Here is a 23,215-nt window from a genome sequence, read left to right as displayed (position 1 = left end):
CAAAGATCAGATCAGGCCCTCTTGGCAGCTCTGTAAAGTGCCTGCATTTTCTGCTAGCTTTTTCTCAGCATGCACAGAGCTCACACTTTCCCCCATTCCTACCCTTTTTCAACAACCCTCCTAAAGACACTCATTGGTTTTGCTACTGTCTCCAAAGCCCCAGGCAAAGCCCCCATCCTCTCTTTCCTCAGTGCTTGCAGCTCAGCCTGTCCTTCTACTAGAGCTGCCTTCCCATTGGCTGGATCCTATCACAGTCTCTGCACTGGAAGGGGATAGGACTGGAGGGGTATAGAGGGCTACACTGAAAAATATCCAGACTGTTTAGCCATCCTTCTGGCTTTGAGATAGGTACCTTATAATCTGTAGACATCTGAAAAATTCAGAATTGGAATCCTAACCTCCTGAAAACATCTGATGCCCCCCCCCCCCCTATGTGTATACTTCACGCCACTTCACTGCACCCAAACTAGGCTGCCAAACATAGCTACACCCATGCAGTATAACACTATGCACCTTATGTCACTGCATGTACTTTTACGCATGGGGTCATTTTATAAAATGTGTATACATGCAAAAAACCCTTTATAAAGGGATTCTCTAAGGTAATCTAATGGGTATAGCGCGTGGTAACGATTAGCACAGATTAAATGCTAAGAGGCCCATTTTATTCCTATGGGCTTCTCAGCATTTAGTGTGTGTAATCATTAGCATACCTTAGTAAAAGGACCCCAAATTTACCCCAATGGTATAAATGCACACCTTTACATCTTAGGAGCAGAGTAAATTTGTGTGCTAGGATTTGTGTGCTAATTGGACAAGTTCCGAGTGTCATTTTATAAAAGCCACGTGGAGGGGCATAATCGAAAGGGACGCCCAAGTTTTGCTGAGGACGTCCTCGCAAAATGACCCAGTCGAAGGGGCGGGGAAACCCATATTATCGAAACAAGATGGACGTCCATCTTTCGTTTTCGATAATACGGTCGGGGACGCTCAAATCTTGAAATTTAGGTCGTCCTTAGAGATGGTCATCCCTAGACTTGGTCGTTTCTGATTTTCGCCGATAATGGAAACTAAGGACGCCCATCTCAGAAACGACCAAATGCAAGCCCTTTGGTCGTGGGAGTAGCCAGCATTCATAGTGCACTGGTCCCCCTGACATGCCAGGACACCAACCGGGCACCCTAGGGCACCCTAGGGCAACCGGGCACCCTAGAAATTGCTCCCAGGAACATAGCTCCCTTACCTTGTGTGCTGAGCCCCCGAAAACCTACTACCCACCACTGTACACCACTACCATAGCCCTTACGGGTGAAGGGGGCACCTAGATGTGGGTACAGTGGGTTTGTGGTGGGTTTTGGAGGGCTCACATTTATCACCACAAGTGTAAAAGGAGGGGGGGCCTGGTACGCCTGCCTGAAGTGAACTGCACCCACTAAAACTGCTCCAGCGACCTGCATACTACTGTGATGGACCTGAGCATGACATTTGAGGCTGGCACAAAAGATTTTTAAAGATGTTTTTTGAGGGTAGGAGGGGGTTAGTGACCACTGGGGGAGTAAGGGGAGGTGATCATCTGGTCAGTTCGGGCAACTTTTTGTGGCTTGGTCATAAGAAAAACAGGACTAGGTAAAGTTGTCCAAATGCTCGTCAGGGACACCCTTTTTATTTCCATTATGGGTCGAGGACGCTCATGTGTTAGGCACGCCCAAGTCCCGCCTTCGCTACGCTTCCGACACGCCCCCGTGAACTTTGGTCATCCCCGCGACAGAAAGCAGTTGGGGATGCCCAAAATCGGCTTTCGATTATGCCGATTTGGGCGACCCTGTGAGAAAGACGCCCATCTTCCGATTTGTGTCGAAAGATGGGCGTCCTTCTCTTTCAAAAATAAGCCTGCTAGGCACCTAAGTTGTCTTTCTGTAACAGGTGCCCTTCTGGACTTTTCATATAGGTGCTCTGTTATAAATTAACCCCTTAAATGTTGCTAAAAATGTACCAGTTAAACCTGGCTGTGATTATCCTGTCTAAAGCAAGTTATAGTCTCGCTTATCTGACGTAAATGGGACTGACCTGTTGCCAGATAGGTGAAAAGTTGGATAATACAGAAAATGCTTGGAAAACATACTCTTAATGACATCACCGGGGGTTTAACAGATATGCAGGATGGTCGAATTAGCAAAGTCGAATAATCGAGACTGTACTGTGATTTGGAAAGGGTTCTACATACAAAACAAAGCCCACAAGACGTTTGTTTTTCAGCAGGTTTGGTTTACAGAATGTGCAGTAATACATAAATAGTTTGAATTTTGCTTTCATAGTCTGTCCATTTACAGATTCAAGAAGTTTAGATCTGAAGGCTGCCAGCAGCTATCTAACACCTTAGGTTTTAAGAAAAATAAAAGTCATTTGCACAGTATGTCGTGGATCCAGTCACATGAGCAGTTTGTATAATATGTGATATGATTTTAAAAAGTATAATCCACATAATAAAGATATCAGTATCCTTCTGTGTGGTGTTTGACATGGACAGTCTTCCACATGCAAACTTTGCAGGTATGTTGCAGATCAATACCGGAGAGTTTGTTCTTTCTGGGGGTTGCGAGGTTTGAGAGTCAGACAGTGCAATTATAAAAAGCTTCCAGAGCACACAGGTAATGCAGAGATAGCAAGCTCTGAGACTGCTGTGCAGTTTACTGGGAGCTGGCTGTGGTGAAGGGACAGCTGTATGCATTGAGCAGCCAGGTGTGTCCATCAAGCTTGTGACCAAGTTCCTGAAGCTGCTTAATTTTCTCCTGGTTAAACTGCCTCAGCCAATACATGTTCAAAACAGTTTGTCTTTTTGTAATCCTCAGTCTTTGTCCTTCCATAACATCTCCCGATTTGGCCTAATGCGTTGTGCAGACAAAGCTGTTGGACAATCTCATCTGGGCTCTGCCGCCTGCAGAAGTGGCAGATCATCCACTGAGCTCTCTTAAGCTTCAGATTCTGCAATTTCACTCAGAAGGCTTAGCAGGTCAGCAAAGGAAGGCCTTTCTTCAGGTTTCTGAGAGGAGAACAATATTAGTTTTATGGAAAAAAAAATAACAAAACAAAAAGCTTTTTTTCATAAAGAGCAGTTGGTCACAAACAAGAGATGAATTACAATACATGTTCCTCAGCTGGCTAAAACATGAGTGGGCAACCTTCTGGCCACATGTGGTCCCGTGAGACCATGGGAAGCATAGGTATTGTAAAGAGAGGGAGCTATAGGTACCACGGCACCCCCCTCCCAAAAAACATATTTACCTTCCCTGCCTCCCTCACCCCTTGAGGTGTTTTAATTCCTTCTCACTCTCTCCCAGAGCAGCAAATCTACTATTTCCACAAGACACATCATGCAGCCTTGAGCATCTGTGCATGCTCAAAGCCTGCCAGCTCCTGCTCCCTCCCTATTTCGGAGGGGGATGAAGCTGACAGGCCTTGAGCATGCACAGATGCTCAAGGCTCCATGCCAGCCAACCACAAGATGCCTCATAGGCTGACTGTAAATTAGCTGCCCCGGGAGAAGGAAGGTAAGGATAAAACAGCTCATGAGGAGGTGAAATGTAGGAGAGAGATGCTGGAGACTGGGGGGGGGGGGGGGGGGGGGGGGGGGTTGCGGTATGTAAGGAAAAAGAGAAATGCTGAAGACCATGGGGATGGGGTGGGGGAAGGGGAGAAATGCTAGACACAGGGAGGGGGGAAGGAAGAAGAGAGATGCTGGAGACCATGGGGGGGGGGGGGGGGGAAGAGGGGAAGGAGATAAATTCTGGATACTGGGGTGGGAGGGAAGGGAAGGGAAGGAGAGAGATGTGGGATGTACTGACATTCATGTGTCCTGTATAGAAGTTGCCACCCCTGGGCTAAAAGGAGGACAAAACTGTTAGGAGTAAAATGTGATTTAGCAGTTTTGCAGCTGGAACATTGAATTTTAATAATTTGAAAAACAATGGAAATATATTATAGCAGCTTTTTCTCACAGGGCTGACCATTGGTGCCTCACTCACCTCCATCCAGCAGTGGTTCATGAGCTGGTAAATGTTGTAAGAGGCCAACCTGGGCTTATACAAACGCAGCCCCGTAGAGATTGCTTCCACGACCTCCCCGTTGCTTCGGTTGTCATAAGGGATTTTTCCCTCGCTGAACACTTCCCACATCAACACGCCTGAAAGCAGAAGAAAGATTACCATGACAACCAGACCTCTCTCTCTGTGACATCACACGGGATATCCATGCTAATAACATTATAGACTGAGCTACTGAGGGAATGACACTGCACAAGCCACCACAATACCAGCACAGGAGGGTGGACTGCAGAGTCAGTGGCATTATCCATTACAGTTTGCAAGCAGATTATAACCAGTACAAGTTAAGCTGCCATTATACTATTTTATAAGTACATAAGCATTATCACACTAGGACAGACTGAAGGTCCAACAAGCCCAGCAACCTCTTTCCAACAGTGGCCAATCCATGTAAATGTAAACAGAGGCAGAAATGTTGCAGCCTGGGACACTGCATATCACATTTTATGTACCACCGATAAGCTTTTATACAATTACTGTTATATAAAAATGATAAGTAGAAAACTGCATGCTACATACATGTTACCAATCATTCATCCCTACACACACATACAACTTCAGCAGCAATTGAAAAAGACTAGAAGAACAACAGCTGTGGCATCTTGTTGCTCCCCTCACTGTCCAGTGGCAGCAGTGAAACAGAATTATGCTACTGCTGGTCCTTTCACCCTCTTTCTGGAACCGGCACCACCTGCAGCTGCTTGAACAAGGGTGCGAAGGTTGCACATATGTACCTCACATGAACAATAACTGTAAGGACAGACTGACAGAGCTTTGCTCTTACTCTGAGAGGCAAACCAACTGAAGAGGATAGCACAAGTCAAGTGACCCAGAGCACAGCAATTAAACTTTTACATGGTGCTGGGTTATACAACAAGGTGTCACTACTGTTGGCAGTTCGATATTGGCTGCCTATATCATATTGTATAACATTTACGATTCTAATTCTGGCCCCACCATGTCTTCTACTTCAACCAACCTGCCTACTTGGCAAACTATCCGATCCCTTATATACCTAGTGTGAGAAGGAAGAGGCTATCCTACCCTGGTTAGGCCCCTAGAGGGCGCTGTTCCCCTAAAATGTCCATGGAGAAGGGCTGGGTGAGTCAGTAAGGGGATGCATAGCTGGAGGTCGCTAGGACAGGGGAGAGTCCTGGGGGTGGAAACAGGTGCAGCAGGTTATGGGCTGGGTCCTGTTTGGCCATTAAGCACTTAATACCCCACCAGAGTTGTGAGGGAAAGAGGAGAGCTAGCAGCTAAAGAAGAGAGCTGGTAGCTGAAGCAGGAGGATCCCCATGAGAAGTACTGGCTGAGCCCTATGGCCTGGTGGTGAACTGTGTGTTACAAAAAAGGAAGCTGGCTGGGGTAAGAAGGCCCTAGAGTGTCAGGTATAAGAACTGTGTATTACAAGGAAGGACTGTGTGTCCGGGTGCTTAAGCTGGAAGATTGAACTGAGTGGGAAGAAATGTATAAATTGGAAGAACTGTTTTAGCTTGTAAAAGTATTTTAAGCTGGAAGAGGTGTGCCCCAGGAAGCGGGAATAAAAGATTTGTATGAGAAATATCCTGTTGGTGAGACCTGACTATGTTGCCTTTTGAGAAGCAGGTCACCCTGAGCAGAAAGGGATAGTAGCCTACTTTGCATAAAATCTGCATACTGAGAACCAGCTCACCCTGAGTGAAAGAGGGACCTGGGATCCTAAGGTGGGAGCTTCATCTTCACAATAAGCTCATCTTCACACTAGACACTCATTGAGTTCCTCCCAAGCCTCCTTATTAGACCTTCTCCTACTTTCTAGAGTTTGACTCGAAATCTTGTGATGTTCTTGCTCCAATGCTCTGGAATACTTTGCTATTCTTTTTCTGTCAAGAATTAGCCCTACATAAGTTTGTGAAAGGTTTGAAGACTTTTGGGGGTACGTTTACTAAGGCACACTATAGGAACGTTAGCTTTTTAACGGACATTAAAAGTTGATGTGTATTAAACGCTAATGCGCCCATAGGAATATATTACGAAATCAAGGGTTAAAGTTGTTTAAACTGGTCAATTAGTATATCAAACCAATAACATATAAGACCATCAATAAATTGGAACTATTACTCTCTTCCTATATTGTACACAGAACAATCTGAATTTTAGTAATTTTAACTATATTTATCATACATCAAGGTTAAACATCCTTGCTCTCAGATGAAGTACAACATTGAAACTCTATCGCTCAAAATAAATGAACAAAGATTAGTGATCTTGTAACACACTATATCAATTTTGAAAACCTGAGAAGTCCAAGTCAGATAATCAGTACTTCTTGAACTGGTCGTAAAGAATCAGGCATTGATGAAACACATAGATGATCTTGTTGTTCTATTCAAAAGATCATCTAATATCCAGTTGATATAATCAATTCGATCCAACCATATTATAAATCCAATAAGAAACCTTATCTCTCAGCTATTGTTGATAGCCAGCTAGTCCAATGGAGATAATGCAGCAGCGGTTTCAATTATGGCCGAAAAAAACCCCCAGTCTTCGCTTCATATCTCTTTCAAATGAAGCTCCATCTGAGGCATCCACATAAATTCCACACAGTCCAACGATTCATGGGTTGATATATAGTGTGTTACAAGATCATTACCTTTGTTCAGTTATTTTGAGCGATAGAGTTTCAATATTGCACTCCGTCTGAGAGCAAAGATGTTTAATCTTGATGTATAATAAATATAGTTAAAATTACTAAAATTCAGATTTTTCTGTGTACAATATAGGAAAAGAGTAATAGTTCCAATTTATTGATGGCCTTATATGTTATTGGTTTCCTAGGAATGTATTGGCGCGTGTTATATATTTTATTTTTGTTCTATTATGTTGTATATTATATTTTCAGTCATTTTGTTATATGGTGTGAAGAAACAGTGTTTTATTTTCCTGCATTGATTATGTTTTGAAGTGTATTTCCCCCATTTGGCCAGCAGGTGGTGTTTCTTTGTTGTAAAGCTGTTATAGAGAACTGAGTGTTTTTTCTTCAGTATGAAACAAACAGGAAGCAAGAAGCAGTATATATTTGAAATCTTGTTGACTGGGCTCTGATTGGTCTGGAGTTTGAAATTATCCAGCAGTTGTTGCTGGTTGTTGCTTCAGTTTCAACCTGGGTGAAGAGAGAGATAGATCTCTTTGCTGAAGCTCTCTGAACAGATATATGCTCTGATCTCCCCAGGTACTTTCTAGGAAGTAAGCAAATGTTTAGTTAGTTTTAATTGATCCATATTTCAGTTACCTGTTATTGTTTTGCTGATTGCACATTTTTTGTTCATTGTTCAATTTTTAAGACAATAAATGTTTATTGCCTCTGCCTATCTGAACTGATAAAGAATCCTGGTGGTTTATGTATTGGGTTTACGAGTGCTCTCTAGGAACTGTGGGACCACTGGGAGTGTGGCTCCAGTAACCTAGAAATCACTGGGGATAATTTGAGTGTGGGAGACTCACCCAGAGGTGGTTGTGACCCATTCAGTAGGAGGAGGGTGCAAGTATAGAGCACAAGCAGCAGGTGTAGGTGGACCTGAGCTGTGCTGGGGATAGACCAAGTGGCCGCAGGGTAACCCCAAGCAGGTGGCTAGATGTTGTGTGACATATGGGATTTTATTTTTGTATTATGTTTTTATTTTATGGTATTGTACATTTTATACTATAATACTCCTGGGGTAACACACTGGTCTGGTTCCAATGTTGTATAAACGTATCTAACAGGAACCGTTATGTACAATACCCTATACTATTTGCCTTTTTTTGTTTTCTATATGCTATTAATATGTGAAAAAGTTCTAAAAATATATATAAATATATTATAAGAGTGCTCAGTAAAGTGCCAATTGCTGCGGCTGGTCTACAGAATTGCAACAGGCATAATCACCCCATCATTGCACTCAGCCCTACCTCCATCCTATATGTTTAAGCTCTATCTTATAATATATTTATATATATTTTTAGAACTTTTTCACATATTAATAGCATATAGAATACGATTGTACATTTTATTACATAAACTTTGTGATGGACTGTTTGATTGAATGACAATCTAGCAAATTAAGGGCCTTTTTACTAAACCGCGTTGATTCCTGTGTGGCAAACTACTACTACTACTTATAACTTCTATAGCACAACAGGAAGCCCATTGGGCTAGTGCGGTTTAGTAAAAGAGGTCCTATTTAATTAAATAAATAACAGTAGAAAAGTGTGTAAGTATAGGCCTACACGCACCAATCTAAAGACATGAAAATTAATATTAGCATACAGCTATTCAAAAATGATATTATCATTTTACTGTATAGTTTTAATAGTATTTTTTAAGAAAAATAAAACATTAACTGGTAAAACAAACATAAAACACAAAAATAAAAAAATATAGTTAAAGAACCCAACATTGCCATGTTCTAGCATGTTGTCTGCATCAGGGGCAAAAAAAAAAGTTTCTAATTCCAAATAAGATAGACAACAACAATCATGAAAACTGAGAACAATGAGTCTATTTGTAGGGCCTACCATATCTTATCAAAGAACAATGACAGAGGTCGCAGTTCCACAGTGGCTGATGACTACATATTTAGTCTGAAGCACACGTTTTGACACTCACTGATCGACATTTGGGGACCTGTTTACTAAGCCGCGTTAGAGGCCCACTAGTGTTTTTAGCATGTGCTAACCGTGTAGATGCCCATAATATTCCTATGGGCATCTACACGGTTAGTGCACGCTAATTTTTAGCAGCGCTAAAAATGCTACATACCTTAGTAAACAGGGCCCTTGGTCAGGACTTTGTTATTCAGGAATTTGAGATACATGATATAGATTCTGATGTACATTCATGATGTCTGCTGTTTTGGAGTCATGGGGTGAGCCCTTTATACAGCTACGCATGGTAACCAATGTTATGGTGCTGCACATCTTTCATACTGAGTATCTGTTTTTCACAATTAATATTAATATAGTTTGCTGACCAAATTCCACTTTTTCGTAGTAATTCATTTATTGACGTTGGGAGTTATTTTGAACACATACAGGCTTATTTCGAAAGAGAAGGGCGCCCATCTTTCGACACAAATCGGAAGATAGGCGTCCTTCTCCCAGGGTTGCCCAAATCGGCATAATTGAAAGCCGATTTTGAGCGTCCTCAACTGCTTTCCGTCGCGGGGACGACCAAAGTTCATGGGGGCGTGTCGGAAACATAGCGAAGGTGGGACTGGGGCATGCTTAACACATGGGCGTCCTCGGCCGATAATGGAAAAAAGAAGGGCGTCCCTGATGAGCACTTGGCCGACTTTACTTGGTCCATTTTTTCTTGCGACCAAGACTCAAAAGGGTGCCTGAACTGACCAGATGACCACTGGAGGGAATCGGGAATGACCTCCCCTTACTCCCCCAGTGGTCACTAACTCCCTCCCACCCTCAAAAAAAACTTTTAAAATATTTTTTTGCCAGCCTCAAATGTCATACCCAGCTCCCTGACAGCAGTATGTAGGTCCCTGGAGCAGTTTTAGTGGGTGCAGTGCACTTCAGGCAGGTGGACCCAGGCCCACCCCCCCTACCTGTTTCACTTGTGGTGGTAAATGTGAGCCCTTCAAAACCCACCAGAAACCCACTGTACCCATATGTAGGTGCCCCCCTTCATCCCTAAGGGCTATGGTAGTGGTGTACAGTTGTGGGGAGTGGGTTTTGGGGGGGCTCAGCACCCAAGGTAAGGGAGCTGAGCACCTGGGAGCAATTTCTGAAGTCCACTGCAGTGCCCCCTAGGGTGCCTGGTTGGTGTCCTGGCATGTCGGGGGGACCAGTGCACTACGAATGTTGGCTCCTCCCACGACCAAATGGCTTGGATTTGGTAGTTTCTGAGATGGGCGTCCTCAGTTTCCATTATCGCTGAAAACTGGGGACAACCATCTCTAAAGTCGACCTAAATGTTGAGATTTGGGCGTCCCCGACCGTATTATCGAAATGAAGGATGGACACCCATCTTGTTTCGATAATACGGGTTTCCCCGCCCCTTCGCAAGGACGTCCTTCGAAGACACCCTCAGGAAAACCTGGGCGACCCGTTCGATTATGCCCCTCAAGGTGGTATTTCTTCCTTAGGAATTTTATTGTTTGGAAATGAAGACTACACAAGCATGGCTACAAATGGCATTAAGGATGCTTGAGTTTGGGCACTAGATGGGTCTCTTGTGTCATACACAGGTACAGTTCAGGGACATCATGGAAGTGACATTAGATTCAGACTGATAATATTCCCATTACAAGAGAGTCATTACTCCCCAGGTGGCCTGTGGGCATAGGCCCTCCCCTAGGCTGATTTTCTATGACTAGACAACTTGAGGACCCCAAGTTAGTCAGGGCTCATGACTGCAGAGGAGCCCTGGTGCCTGATCCCCAGTCTAGGACTGTCACTGCAGTCTGTTTTCCCTTGTCCAGATGTTGTGATAGAACAGGCTCTCACTAGACAGAACTGGTATACCTAAAAGGAGATGCCCACTTAATGAATTGCTCTTTTGATGCTCGGCTGTCCAATGGTCTATTCATTTCCTATTTCATTTCCTTCTGTCAATCTATTTGCTGACTCAAGGAAATTAAACAGATTCAAAGATATGATTTTCACATGAGCTAAGACTGGTCTATTACTGATTGCATGGCTGTAACCGGTAGATGCACAGCTTTACAATCGCCAAGTTTCGTACAGAGCTTTAACTTTGCATTCATTTCTTAGTGCTGCAAATATTAGCATGCATTTTGTTTTTGTTTTAGATCTGCCAGTTTCCTTTTGTTGCTTGAGCTTTCAGCTCAGTTGAGACCTTCCTTTACAACACCCCAGGGATTTTCTTCCCTACTTTAGAACCAGAGATGCCAAGTTACCCAGTTTTTGGCCAGTCCCGGTTTTGAACTTACATCCCAAAGCACTGTGGGATTTGTAGTGCTTGACCTTCCCTTTGAAATCAGTGCTGCAAGTCCCATAATACACTAGGATGGGGAGGTCAGAAATCCAGGACTGCTCATAATCTTCAGCCTGGAACTAGATAACTTGGCATCTCTATAGCTCCCTCCAGACTAACCTGCAAGGGTAACATCTTTTTGGATGGAGGGCCAAACAAACCAAACTCCAGCCCTGCCCAAAAGCTTTCTAGTTGCTGATGCCATTCTACTGCCTATGCTGACTTGTGTCAAGTCCTTGCAGTGACAGTCCTCTGTTGCTACTCTCAGGAGAGGAAAGAGAAGAAATTAATTTCCAAAGACATATTACACATCACAATTTGCATGCATTTGCATATGATATCGCTCATTACTATTTTCTTTATATTAAGCCTGAATTTTTGTTGTAATAATAGCAACATATATCAACACAGTTTTAATGTAATTTAAACGCCAATTTCAAGGGGTAACATGCACTGCTGTATCATTCTTTCTTAGTTGATAGTTCCATAAGGGGTCCTTTTTATTAAGGTATGCTAACTGCTAAGAAACCCATAGGTACAAAGTAGGCTTCTTAGCATTTAGCGTGTGCTAAGTTGGTTAGCGCACCTTAATAAAAGGACCCCTATGTTCTTAAAACTAAGGTTCTTACCGAAAGCCCAGATGTCAGATTTGCTACTATACCGAGAATATCGGAAAACTTCTGGTGATGACCATTTCACTGGGAACTTAGTACCCGTAGAGCTGGTATACTGATCGTCCAGGACAAACCTATGAAAAATAGACACTGAACATCATCGCCAAAGTCCATGGTCTATGTTTACAGCCAAACCTCGTATGTCTCACTCACACATGTGCATCCCCCCCACCCCACCCCCACATACATAGAGATAAATATATATAATTATCAAATGTACCTCGTCATCCCAAAGTCTGATACTTTCACAACTTGTGATTCTCCCACCAGACAGTTACGGGCTGCCTGCAACAGAAAAATGGAAAAAAGATGGTGCTACATTAACATGCAGGGATTTCAATTAAGGATCCTTCGGTTAGAGTCACATGTTGTGACCAGGGGTGTAGCTACATGGGGCCATGGGGGCCCCTACAGGTTAAGCCCTGGCCACCTCTACATTTGACCCCCCCAACCGCTGACCCCCCCCCCCCCCCCCCCCCCGCCGCCTGTCCCACCGCATCAGGTACCTTGTTTGCTGGCAGGGGTCCCCAACCCCCGCCAGCCGAAGAGTCTTCTTCAGCACCAGTCGACTCCGGCGCCTTCATTGTGTGATAATCTGTTTCTGACGCTTTACGTCCTGCACGGGGCTACATACAGGACATGCACGGTGCAGGACGTCAGGAGTTCGAAACAGATCATCACACAGCGAAGGCACCAGAGTTGACCGGCACTGAAGAAGACTCTTCGGATGGCGGGGACTGGGGACCCCTGCCAGCAAACAAGGTACCTGGTGGCAACAGGGGAGGGTTTTTGCGGTGGCGGTGGCAGGTCCAAAGTGGCAGGGGGGTGTCGGCGGGGGGGGGGGGAGCAAGCTAAACAGTGCCCCCCACCTCGGGCTCTGGCCCCCCTCCCGCCGAGGTCTGGCTATGCCCCTGGTTGTGACAAGAGGCATGATACAAATGGATCGTAGCCACTCTGCATCCTACTCATTCCATCTTTCCCCTACTTTCTAGTCCCAGAAAGTCTAAGCCATGTCCACGTTCCTTTAGGAGGTGGTAATTTTTTTTAGATCTGCCCCAAATGTGTTCTCTACTTTTCACTTCCTTAAGAGCCAAGAGCATGAAATAAGGTATCGAGCAGGGATTCTAGAAGCTGGCAGACCAGCGACTCAGCAATGAGAACAACTCCTACAGGAAGCAATACAAAAGGAGATGAAATGAGAACTTAAAGGAAAGATTTCCAAGAAAGATGAATCCTGAAGAACCACTCCTAATGCATGTAAATTGTTTCAGGTCTCAAGTTTAACAATTATTTGATACACTGCCTATTGGAAGTTCATCTAAGCAGTTTATATACATGAATAAAAATAGGTTCACAAGAAGAAAGTAGGAGGAAATGGACTTCCCTTTCCCTTTTTTATCCATGTCATGAACTAGCATCAAGTCAAACAGCCAGCCTTTATACTGTTATTAACTTGAGAGGATGTATACTGTATTAGTAAATCCAGTCTTTATCTTTTTACCTGGACTGTACTTTTTTTTTTTTTTAGTTAAGATCTACTGTCTGCAGTGACCCAGAAGATTTAGAAATATAAAAACCCACAGGGAAGCATTACAAAAAAAAAAAAAAAAAGATTTGAAACATACCAGGTCTCTGTGAATGAAATTGGCACGCTCCAGGTAAGCCATTCCCTCACACACATCTTGGCACATGCCCAGGAGTGTCTCTTTTGAGAAGGTGCCCCTCTGGTTTCGGAGATAATCATACAAACAACCCTGCTCCAGGAATTCGAAGACCAGACAAAGAGGAGCTTGCTGGGTACAGACACCCAGCAACTGGACCAGCTTAGGATGTGACAGTTTCCTGCATACAACAAGGAAGGAAAAACAGAAACCTTTCAAGTAATTGAGAAAAAGCAGTGCACCAGTGCTGCCATTCTGCTGCCATAATAATTATTATAAAGTTTTATTTTAGTATTTGGTGTTATTTTAATTCTGTAGCTCCTATGGGACAGTCTTACTTTGTTATGTCGCTTAGAATCTAAATATGGGGAATTAGGTGACCAACGAAAATAAAGAACAGAATAGAATAGTGTGCCTTAAAGGTTTAGGGGTCCTTTTACCAAGCTGCGGTAAAAAGCGCCCTACACTACCGGCTGTTTTTGCTGTGCGCTGCAGCACTTTTTTACCATAGCGGGTAAAAAGGCCAAAAAGATTGCATGACCATGCGGTAAGATTTCACTTACCGAGTGGCCATGTGGGGGAGAACAGTTAACGGCACCCACTGAAGTGGCGTTAAGGGCTCCTGCATTAACCCTTCGGTAACTGAGTAGTGTGTGGCCAAGCTGGAAAATAGCTAGGTATTTTCCCTATTGCGACAAATGGCGCGCGCCGGGGACTGGAACAACCGAAATGCCCGCATTCGGCCGGTGGTAATTGCAGATTAGCATGTGGCTTACCACCGCTCTGTAAAAGGGCCCCAGAACGCAGTAAATGATAAGACGTCCCTAGGAATATAAAGGGTGTCTTATCATTTAGCAGACTCTAATCGTTAGCACATCAAGCAGAGACGTAGCTAGGTGGGTCGCCAGGGGAGCAGCTGCTCCCCCAAACGGACTTCTGACGGTGAAGGTGCCTATTTTTGATGTGATCTGTCACGTTTAAAATATGAGCTGGCGCCATCAGCAGTCTGCTCTCTGCTCCCCTCGTGTCCTCAACCTGGTTATGCTTCTGTTAGCATGCCTTAGTAAAAGGACCCCTTAAGGCACACTAAATTGATTTTATGCATGCTAGATGAATTAAAGTACACAGAGTTTATTAGTGTACATCCTATATAATAAAACGCACCTCCAACATTCTGAAGCTGACTGCATGGTTGAGACATTCCTGCTCTCTGTATCCAACTCCTGAATTGACATCATGTACTTCCGGGTTCGTCACAAGCAGAAGTGACCAACCACACGAGGTTTCTCGGCTTCAGAATGTTGGAGGTGCATTCTATTAAATAGGATTGGTCAGTTCCTTGAAGCACAGCCAGAGCTCAGCATCCTGCACAGTAAAGCTCAGACACCAGAGAGAGAGGGGGGGGGGGGGGGCCTGACACTAGAGAGAGAGAGAGAGGGAGGGAGGGGGGCCTGACACCAGAGGGGGGGGGGGAGGTATGTGTCACACACACACACTCTCTCTCTCTCTCACAGTCAATGTCTTTCTCTCTCTCACTCTCACACACTCTAAGTCTCACACTGTTATCACATTCACTATGTGTCACACAGTCACTCACACAATATAATGCACTTAAAACAAATGTGTGTAGTGGACCAAAAACTATCCAAAAACCGAAGGGGGGGGGGGGGGGGGGGAAACCTGAACAAACTGAACATTTTGGCCTTTGCACATCCCATTTTGAAAGCTACCTGGAAATATTTACTTCCCCCCAAAATCCACTGTTCTTTTTTTAGATCCCCCACCACCACCACCAATCCACTGGTCATTGCAACAACAGTCCTGAAGTTCCCTCCAGAACCAAAACCAGTTTTGTGGGCTCTAAATTCAGCCTCCATGCGTCACCCTTGGTCATGACCCTGGCTTCCCTCCCTTCACCAGGGGCTGTAAACAATGCCTGCATGACATCCCTGGCCCTGGCTTGGGGAGTGAAAATCCTGAATCAGAAATCCTTCACATAAGCCACCAGGCCTGCTGCTGTTGGGATTCCTAATGAAGACAGTGCAAATGACTTGACACCTACATTACAACTTGGGCCTCCTCAATAAAGTCTTCTTCTGACATTGCCCCTTCTCGAATCATCTTCACAGCTACTTTTGTCAGGTCAAGCCAGTATCCAAGTTGAACAACTCCAAACTGTCCACTGCCAATCTCCTGTACTAAGGAGATCTCGGAAGGATTGATCTCCCATTTACCTGTAAGAAGACACATATTCCATGTTAGATGAATGCTTTTAAGAATACAAACACCCATTTCTTAGGCCTTCAGTCAGTACAAAATACCGTAATTCGACTTTTATGTCATGCCACAAGATTCGATCGAGTTACTCCACTTTTATGCAACAACATTGGCTTCCTGTTCAATTTCAAGTCCAATTCAGGCTACTTGTGCTTGCTCACGAAGCTGTTTATACTGATAATAAGTCTTAATGAGCACTAATTGGCAATAATTAGAATTTATGCGCACAACTCGCCCCTCAGCCATCTTTTCTCCAAGCTGAAGAGCCCTAATCTCTTTAGCCTTTCTTCATATGAGAGGAGTTCCATCTCCTTTACCATTTTGGTTGCTTTTCTTTGAACCTTATTCTAATTCCAATATATCTTTTTTGAGAAACGGCTACCAGAATTAAATGCAATACTCAAGGTGAGGTCGCACCCTGGAGCAAAACAGAGGTATTATAATATACTTGCAGGCTTATTTTCGAAAGAGAAGGGCGCCCATCTTTCGACACAAATCGGGAGATGGGCGTCCTTCTCCCAGGGTCGCCCAAATCGGCATAATCGAAAGCCAATTTTGAGCATCCTCAACTGTTTTCCATCGCGGGGACGACCAAAGTTCACGGGGGCGTGTCAGAAGCATAGTGAAGGCGGGACTGGGGCATGCTTAACACATGGGTGTCCTCGGCCGATAATGAAAAAAAGAAGGGCGTCCCTGACGAACACTTGGCCAACTTTACTTGGTCCTTTTTTTTTTACGATCAAGCCACAAAAATGTGCCCTAAATGACCAGATGACCACCAGAGGGAATCGGGGATGACCTCCCCATACTCCCCCAGTGGTCACTAACCCCTCCCACCCTAAAAAAAAAATTAAATATTTTTGCGAGCCTCAAATATCATACCCAGCTCCATGACAGCAGAATGCAGGTCCCTGGAGCAGTTTTAGTGGGTACTGCAGTGCACTTCAGGCAGGCGGACCCAGGCCCATCCCCCCCACCTGTTACACTTGTGGTGGTAAATGTGAGCCCTCCAAAACCCACCAGAAACCCACTGTACCCACATCTAGGTGCCCCCCCTTCATCCCTAAGGGCTATGGTAGTGGTGTACAGTTGTGGGGAGTGGGTTTTGGGGGCTCAGCACACAAGGTAAGGGAGCTATGTACCTGGGAGCTTTTTCTGAAGTCCACTGCAGTGCCCCCTAGGGTGCCCGGCTGGTGTCCTGGCATGTCAGGGGGACCAGTGCACTACGAATGCTGGCTCCTCCCATGACCAAATGGCTTGGATTTGGTCGTTTCTGAGATGGGTGTCCTTGGGTTCCATTATTGCCGAAAATCGGGGACAACCATCTCTAAGGTCGACCTAAATGTGGATTTTTGGGAGCCCCTGACCGTATTATCGAAACAAAAGATGGACGCCCATCTTGTTTCGATAATATGGGTTTCCCCGCCCCTTCGCGGGGACGTCCTGCGAGGACGCCCTCAGGAAAACCTGGGTGCCCCATTCGATTATGCCCCTCTTGGTCTTATTTATCATCCATTTCCTAATAATTCCTAGCATTGTTTGCTGTTTTTGCCACCGCCGTACACTGGGCAGATGATTTTGTGGAAAACTACTTTGAAAAAAATAAGTAACGCATAGGTTAGCAAGCACAAACAGGCAAAATACCACAAAATGTGTTTTGTGGTAGCCTGTTTTTCATGTGCTAAGCTTAACACCCTTTAGTAATAGGGCCCCCTAGTGATTCTGAGTTAATTGTGACATTTGGGGCTGGAAAAAAAGAGTTTTTTAAATTCCTGGCCATGGCTGGACAGTGCATTTTCACACCCTTTCCTGTACAACCAAGTAGAGGTAGTTCTTAGGCAAACAGAGGGCCTGATGCTCAAAACTAACGCCAGCATTAAAAGCGGTTAGTGCCTGATTTGCGCACACATTATTATGCGCAGAATGCTCAAAAGTCTTGAGTGTGGGTGTTAACACGTGCGCTAAACATTGCTGGAAACTGTATTGAAATGCATGTAAATGGATGTTAATGAGATCAGTAAGTACTCCTTCCCAATGCACAAATGAAAGCGCTGTAAAGCACAGAAGGAAATGATGGAACATAAATGCCATAAATTTACCGCTTGCTTAGGGGCAGCACAGAAGGTTTTCAGGAGAAGATTTCTTGTCAGTTTTTCACATTGCACTGTGGTTTTTGTCTTCTTTTGGAAGTGGAAGGAAGCCCATGCAAGTTTGAGCGCTGCTAATGAGAACCACGAATTCGCACAAGTCTGAGGAAAACTGAAGTTGAAAGCAAGCATCGGCATTTTAAGTGCAAGCAATTTTTGAAATGATCATATTTAAAAACGCAGAAGAACAGCGCCGATGTGTGCTTGCACTTCTGGGTTTGTCTAGACATGCTCACATGAGCTGCGCTTACCGCAAACCCTTTGAGTGCATGTGTCAGGCGTGGTCCTCCCCTTGCTTTCAATTTGTTAATGCCAATTAACTGCACATATCATTTGCATAAGATTTTTTTGATGATCGCTTCGCAGTTTCTTTGCGTTCTCTTCTGCATTATGGGTCCCTTTTATTAAGCTGCAGTAGAGCCTATGTGCATGCAGCGTGCACCTAAACAAGACTACTGCCAGGCTAGAGCGCCCCCTGGTGGTAATTTCAGATTTGGCGAATGATCATTGCGGCGGTAGAAATTATTTTTTTATTTTCTACTGCGTACGTTTCCGGCAGTAATCAGCAGTTGGCGCCCGCTGAATGGTTACTGCATGTGAGCCCTTACTGCTAGATCAATGGGTGGCGGTAGGGGCGCAGGCTGTAAAATAGGCACACGCTAGTTTTAATTTTAGTGCACACCCATTTAAAAAATGCTCTTTTTTCCCAGACGCAGTAAAAAATGGCCAGATGCATGCCAAAAACACGTGCCCAGACTACTGCAGGCCACATTTTACCGCGGCTTAGTAAAAGGACCTCTATGAGCTTTGCATTATGCTCTTTTAACGCCTTCCAAAAATACTAGGACTAGGGGGCATGCGATGAAGCTCCAATGTAGTAAATTTAAAACGAATCGGAGAAAGGTTTTCTTCACTCAACGTGTAATTAAACTCTGGAATTCGTTGCCAGAGAACGTGGTAAAGGCGATTAGCTTAGCGGAGTTTAAAAAAGGTTTGGATGGCTTCCTAAAGGAAAAGTCCATAGACCGTTATTAAATGGACTTGGGGAAAATCCACTATTTCTGGGATAAGCAGTATAAAATGTTTTGTACATTTTTGGGATCTTGCTGGGTATTTGTGACCTGGATTGGCCACTGTTGGAAACAGGATGCTGGGCTCGATGGACCTTTGGTCTTTCTCCAAAGGCAATACTTATGTACTTAATGTATGGCAATACTTATGTACTTAATGGCTCCAGAAGGTCTTCTGTCAGATAAACCTGCCCTGTAAATGCGTTGCAATAAATGTTCTCAAGATGAATTTATCAGCACTGGAAACCAAATACATTAATGCAATGATTTACGTTTGTCCCTACAGAATTTGTGTATTTCTGATTTAACGTATGTTCATAGCTGAGCTCTTCGACACCCACCGTAGCTCAGCCCAGCTGTAGTTGGTGCCTTTTCCCTCCATGAACAAACAGGATATCGTAAACGAGTAACGAGACCTGGAAAAACAAGAACAAGATTTTTCTATTAGTATTAAACTATCATTCCAATCAAGTATGGGGACCCTCTTGAAACTCCACTAAGTACACGTGGTCCCCTTGGTCGTAAGGAGGTGGAAAAGCTTAAAACTGAACATTTACAGAGAAAAGGTATCTATTTCATTGCCTTTTACAGGTGAAATGTGTTGTCACAGGGCTGGGAAATAACCTGCTGGTGGAACAAAGGATCTTCAAAGTAGCATCACTTACATTCAAGGCCTTTAGAGTAGGCCTGCCAGATTACCTATCCAATCTTACAATTCCCTATTCACGGTTGCTTCACTCGATAAACGACCACTGCCTTGTCGTATCTAGCCCTAGCGTTGAACAACTGACGTCCACAAAGCATGATGTCATCTATTTTCTTGCACCCTATATCTGGAACAGTCTTCCTTTATCTATTCAAAGTAATTTATCATTTAGGAGGTTTAAATCTGATTTAAAAGACCTGGTTGTATACCCAGGTATATGGCACAGTGAACTAACTGGGAATTACCCGATTTAGTGGCGTAGCCACTTCGGGACCCCCAAGGGCTGCTGGTTTGACTGGTGGGTGTCCCCAAGCCCTGCCAGCAGAAGCCTTCCTCCAGCGCTGTTTGCCGCCATGCTACCTCCCCTGCTCCCCTACCCCCCCTGTGCTCATGCTTGGTTTTAGTAAATCTGAGCACGCAGGAGGCTTTGCGCATGCTCAATTTCATTAAAACCAAGCATGAGTGCCGTGAGGGGAAGCAGGGCAGACGGCATGGCAGCGAACAGAGATGGAGGAAGGTTGCCAGCCCAGGTATGTGGGGTTGCAGCGGGGGCAGGGAGGTGAGGCAAAATGTACCCCTCACACTTTGGGCTCAGGCTTCCCCCCCCCCCCCCCCCCCCCCACCAAACAAAAAATTGAGGTTTGGCTATGTGTCTGGCCTGATTGTAACTCTCTGTTCCTTTTTTTTTCTCTCTTCCTTTACCTTCTTCCTCCTATTAAATTTTAATCTTTGTCTGCTCTTCCCTGTCCTATCAATAATGGAGTTTCATTTCTGTTTCTTCCCTTTGTTTAAATTTTAGTGTATACACTACAGGGGCTTATCTGAAAGTCAGCGGTAGCGGGGGCCGGAGCCAGAGTGAGGGGGCAAATTATAGCCCCCCCCCCCCCCGCGCTTTTAAGTTCTTCTTTGTCCTAGGCTCAGACTGTTTCTGTGAGTCTGACGTCCTGCATGTACAACGTGCAGCGACGTCAGACTCTGAAAGTGGATTGAGGTAGCAGCACCAGCTTCTTTGAACAGCACGGAGTGATGGAGCCTAGGACGAAAAAGAACTTAAAAGCAGCAGGAGGAAGCGGACCTCGGCTGGCGGGGGTTGGGGTCCCCCGCCAGCAAAGGTACCCACGGCAACGGAGGGTTGGCGGCGATAGGGGGGTCAAGGGTGAAATCTGTGGGGGCCCAGGCCCTTGTGGCCCCACGCAGATACGCCCCTGATACACTGCTCTATAAGTAGCGCCTAAAAATCAGCGCTGAAATTTTAACATGTTTAGCCCAATTCTATAAAGAGTATAGTTAAGCTCTGGGACTCTTTGCCTGAAGATGTGGTAACAACGGTTAGTAACTGTGCTTTAAAAAGGTTTGGATAAATTCCTGGAGGAAAAGTCCATATTCTGTTATTGAGACAGACATAGGTAAGCTACTGCTTGCACTGGGATTAGCAGCATGGAATGTTGCTGCTAATTGGGTTTCTGCCAGGTACTTGTTATCTAGGTTGGCCACTGTTGGAAACAGGAGACTGGGCTAGATGGACCACTGGTCTGACCCAGCATGGCTACTCTTATATTCATAGAATAGCTCTTTTTCGGCACCAATTTTTTTTTGGCACCATATATAGAATTTACCCCAACATGTGCCCCCTTGTGGCACCTAAAATGAACTGCCAATTTATAGAATCGCCTCCATAGAGCATTTCCACTCACAGTAAAAAAAAAAAAAAAATTAAAATAACGTGCACACTTTAAAAAAAAAAAAAAACAGAGACACAGAGGCGAGTAGTCTGCTCTTGGTCTCAGTTACAACCCTAGCAACAAAGGGGGGGGGGGGGGGGGAGTAACTCCTACAGTGGCAGGTAGAACCTTGGCTGCCTTTCTGGTCAGACTGAATGGTCCATGCTGGTTTTCATCTGCTGTCATTTACTGTGTTACTATGTGGTGGGGTTTTCTGAAATGACGACTGCTATAGCACTGAAAGAAAGAGCAGTACTTTTGTGGAGTTTGACAGTGTAGGTGGAAAAAACTATGTTCTGGTGCAATTTACTGATGTATTTTCAGATGGAAATATAAATCATTTTCATTAAATAAGTGGAGAAATAATAGTAAGTTTATGTTTTTATATTAATCCCATGGAGAATCTGGATATAGTGTTACAGTTTAAGCAAATGACCTCGACTGTCTTATTGGTGGAAAATAAATATGACCCTGATGATATTATATAGTCAGGTCAGGTGATTTTTTAATAAACATTCAAAGCAGCAGGAGCTGACATCAGATTAAACATATCTCCTGCTGCCAGCCTGCAGGGATGCAGGCTTGGAGGGTGAGGCCAGCAGGCTATTCAGCCTAGGAGGATGGGGAAGGGTGGAGACCTGAGGGAAGGAAGGACAAAGGGTGGAGGACTGAAAGAAGAAAGGAAGGAGTTGCAGTGTTTCCTGACACCCTTTGCCTCATGACATCTGGGGCAGCCGCCCTATTTGCTACCCCCCAATCCCAGCCTTGTATTCACCCATGTATGAGGTAGGAAATAATTTTAAACAACATTTTAGCTGTGGCTATGCCTTTGCTTACTGCCCCCATCATTTTTAAAAGAGCCTTTGGCACATCTGAACCTATGGTCTCTGCTGCTGCAGCTCTTCATAACGGTATTCTCCCTTAATTCCTTGAGAGGAGGAAGCTCTGCTCCTTAACCTGGAGGCTGCTCACCTGCTGCGTTGTGTTGATGATACTTTATAAGGTCTGGAATGCAGTCAAACAAGTGCTTTTCTGCCAAGTAAAACCTTTTTGGATTCTCATTTGTTGTTTCTTTGATGTGATAATGTTTAACAACTGGATTGTTTTCACTGTTGAGAAAAAAAGATGTCAGGCTTTAATAGCTGGTAGTGCAAAAGCAACCCAAATTGTTGAGTACTGTAGTGTCTTGAGAAGCGATACATACTGACAGTCTAAACTGACAGTATGTGTCCTCCCTGTGGCAAGGAGGAAATGAAATGCACCAAGCACAAGACCAAACCCTTCACTGGCTCTGCTTTGCAGGATGCCAGTGGCGTAGCCATAGGGGGCCTCATGGGCCTGGACCCCCTCGCTTTTGGCTTGGGCCCCCCCTGCTGACACTGACACACAAAGCTTTTTATTCATCTTGTCTATCATATCTGTCTAACCTTACTGTCCCCTATACACCAACTTGGACACTTCGGTCACTGACAGATAATAGACTTGTAATTCTATCCTCATCTAAAGCTAGATGGGAATCAACGCGAACATCGGCATTTTTTTTCTTAGCTCCCTCACTTTGGAATTGTCTTCCTAAAGAACTTAGGCTTTAAGATTCTTATACTCATTTTCGTAAAGCTCTAAAAACACATTTCTTTCGGGAGTCATTTGAAAAAAATGCTTAAAATAGAAATAAAGGGAAAAAAACTTTTAGTTTTTTGATCTTTATGAATGTTTTTATGATTGTAGCTTGTGTAATCTGTATGTGTGTTGATTTTTTGCAGTGCTTTTCTATCATAAATGGATTTCAGAGTATGTTTATTTATTGTCTTAATGTTATTTTAGTGTTATTTTATATTGTAAACCGTTCTGATTTACCTTTGTAATAAGTGACGGTCTAGTAAATA

At 44.3% G+C, this 23,215-nt stretch overlaps 1 protein-coding gene across 1 annotated transcript in view; it reads right to left on the bottom strand.

Moving 5' to 3' along the window:
- Positions 1–2,016: 2,016 nt before the first annotated feature.
- Positions 2,017–23,215, bottom strand: part of ITK (IL2 inducible T cell kinase) — a 55,112-nt gene continuing 33,913 nt past the window's right edge. The window contains exons 10-17 of the mRNA XM_030211747.1: positions 22,302–22,438; positions 19,244–19,318; positions 15,471–15,642; positions 13,373–13,589; positions 11,968–12,032; positions 11,703–11,821; positions 4,023–4,180; positions 2,017–3,040 (exon numbers count right to left, since the gene is read on the bottom strand). Of these exons, the coding sequence (XP_030067607.1) occupies positions 2,969–3,040; positions 4,023–4,180; positions 11,703–11,821; positions 11,968–12,032; positions 13,373–13,589; positions 15,471–15,642; positions 19,244–19,318; positions 22,302–22,438 (1,015 nt within the window). The 3' untranslated portion in view covers positions 2,017–2,968. The remainder of the gene's footprint in view (positions 3,041–4,022; positions 4,181–11,702; positions 11,822–11,967; positions 12,033–13,372; positions 13,590–15,470; positions 15,643–19,243; positions 19,319–22,301; positions 22,439–23,215) is intronic.

Source organism: Microcaecilia unicolor, chromosome 8, assembly GCF_901765095.1.
Source record: "Microcaecilia unicolor chromosome 8, aMicUni1.1, whole genome shotgun sequence".
In the NCBI taxonomy this organism is placed as follows: Eukaryota; Metazoa; Chordata; class Amphibia; order Gymnophiona; family Siphonopidae; genus Microcaecilia; species Microcaecilia unicolor.
This window is presented reverse-complemented; position numbering and strand designations above follow the sequence as displayed.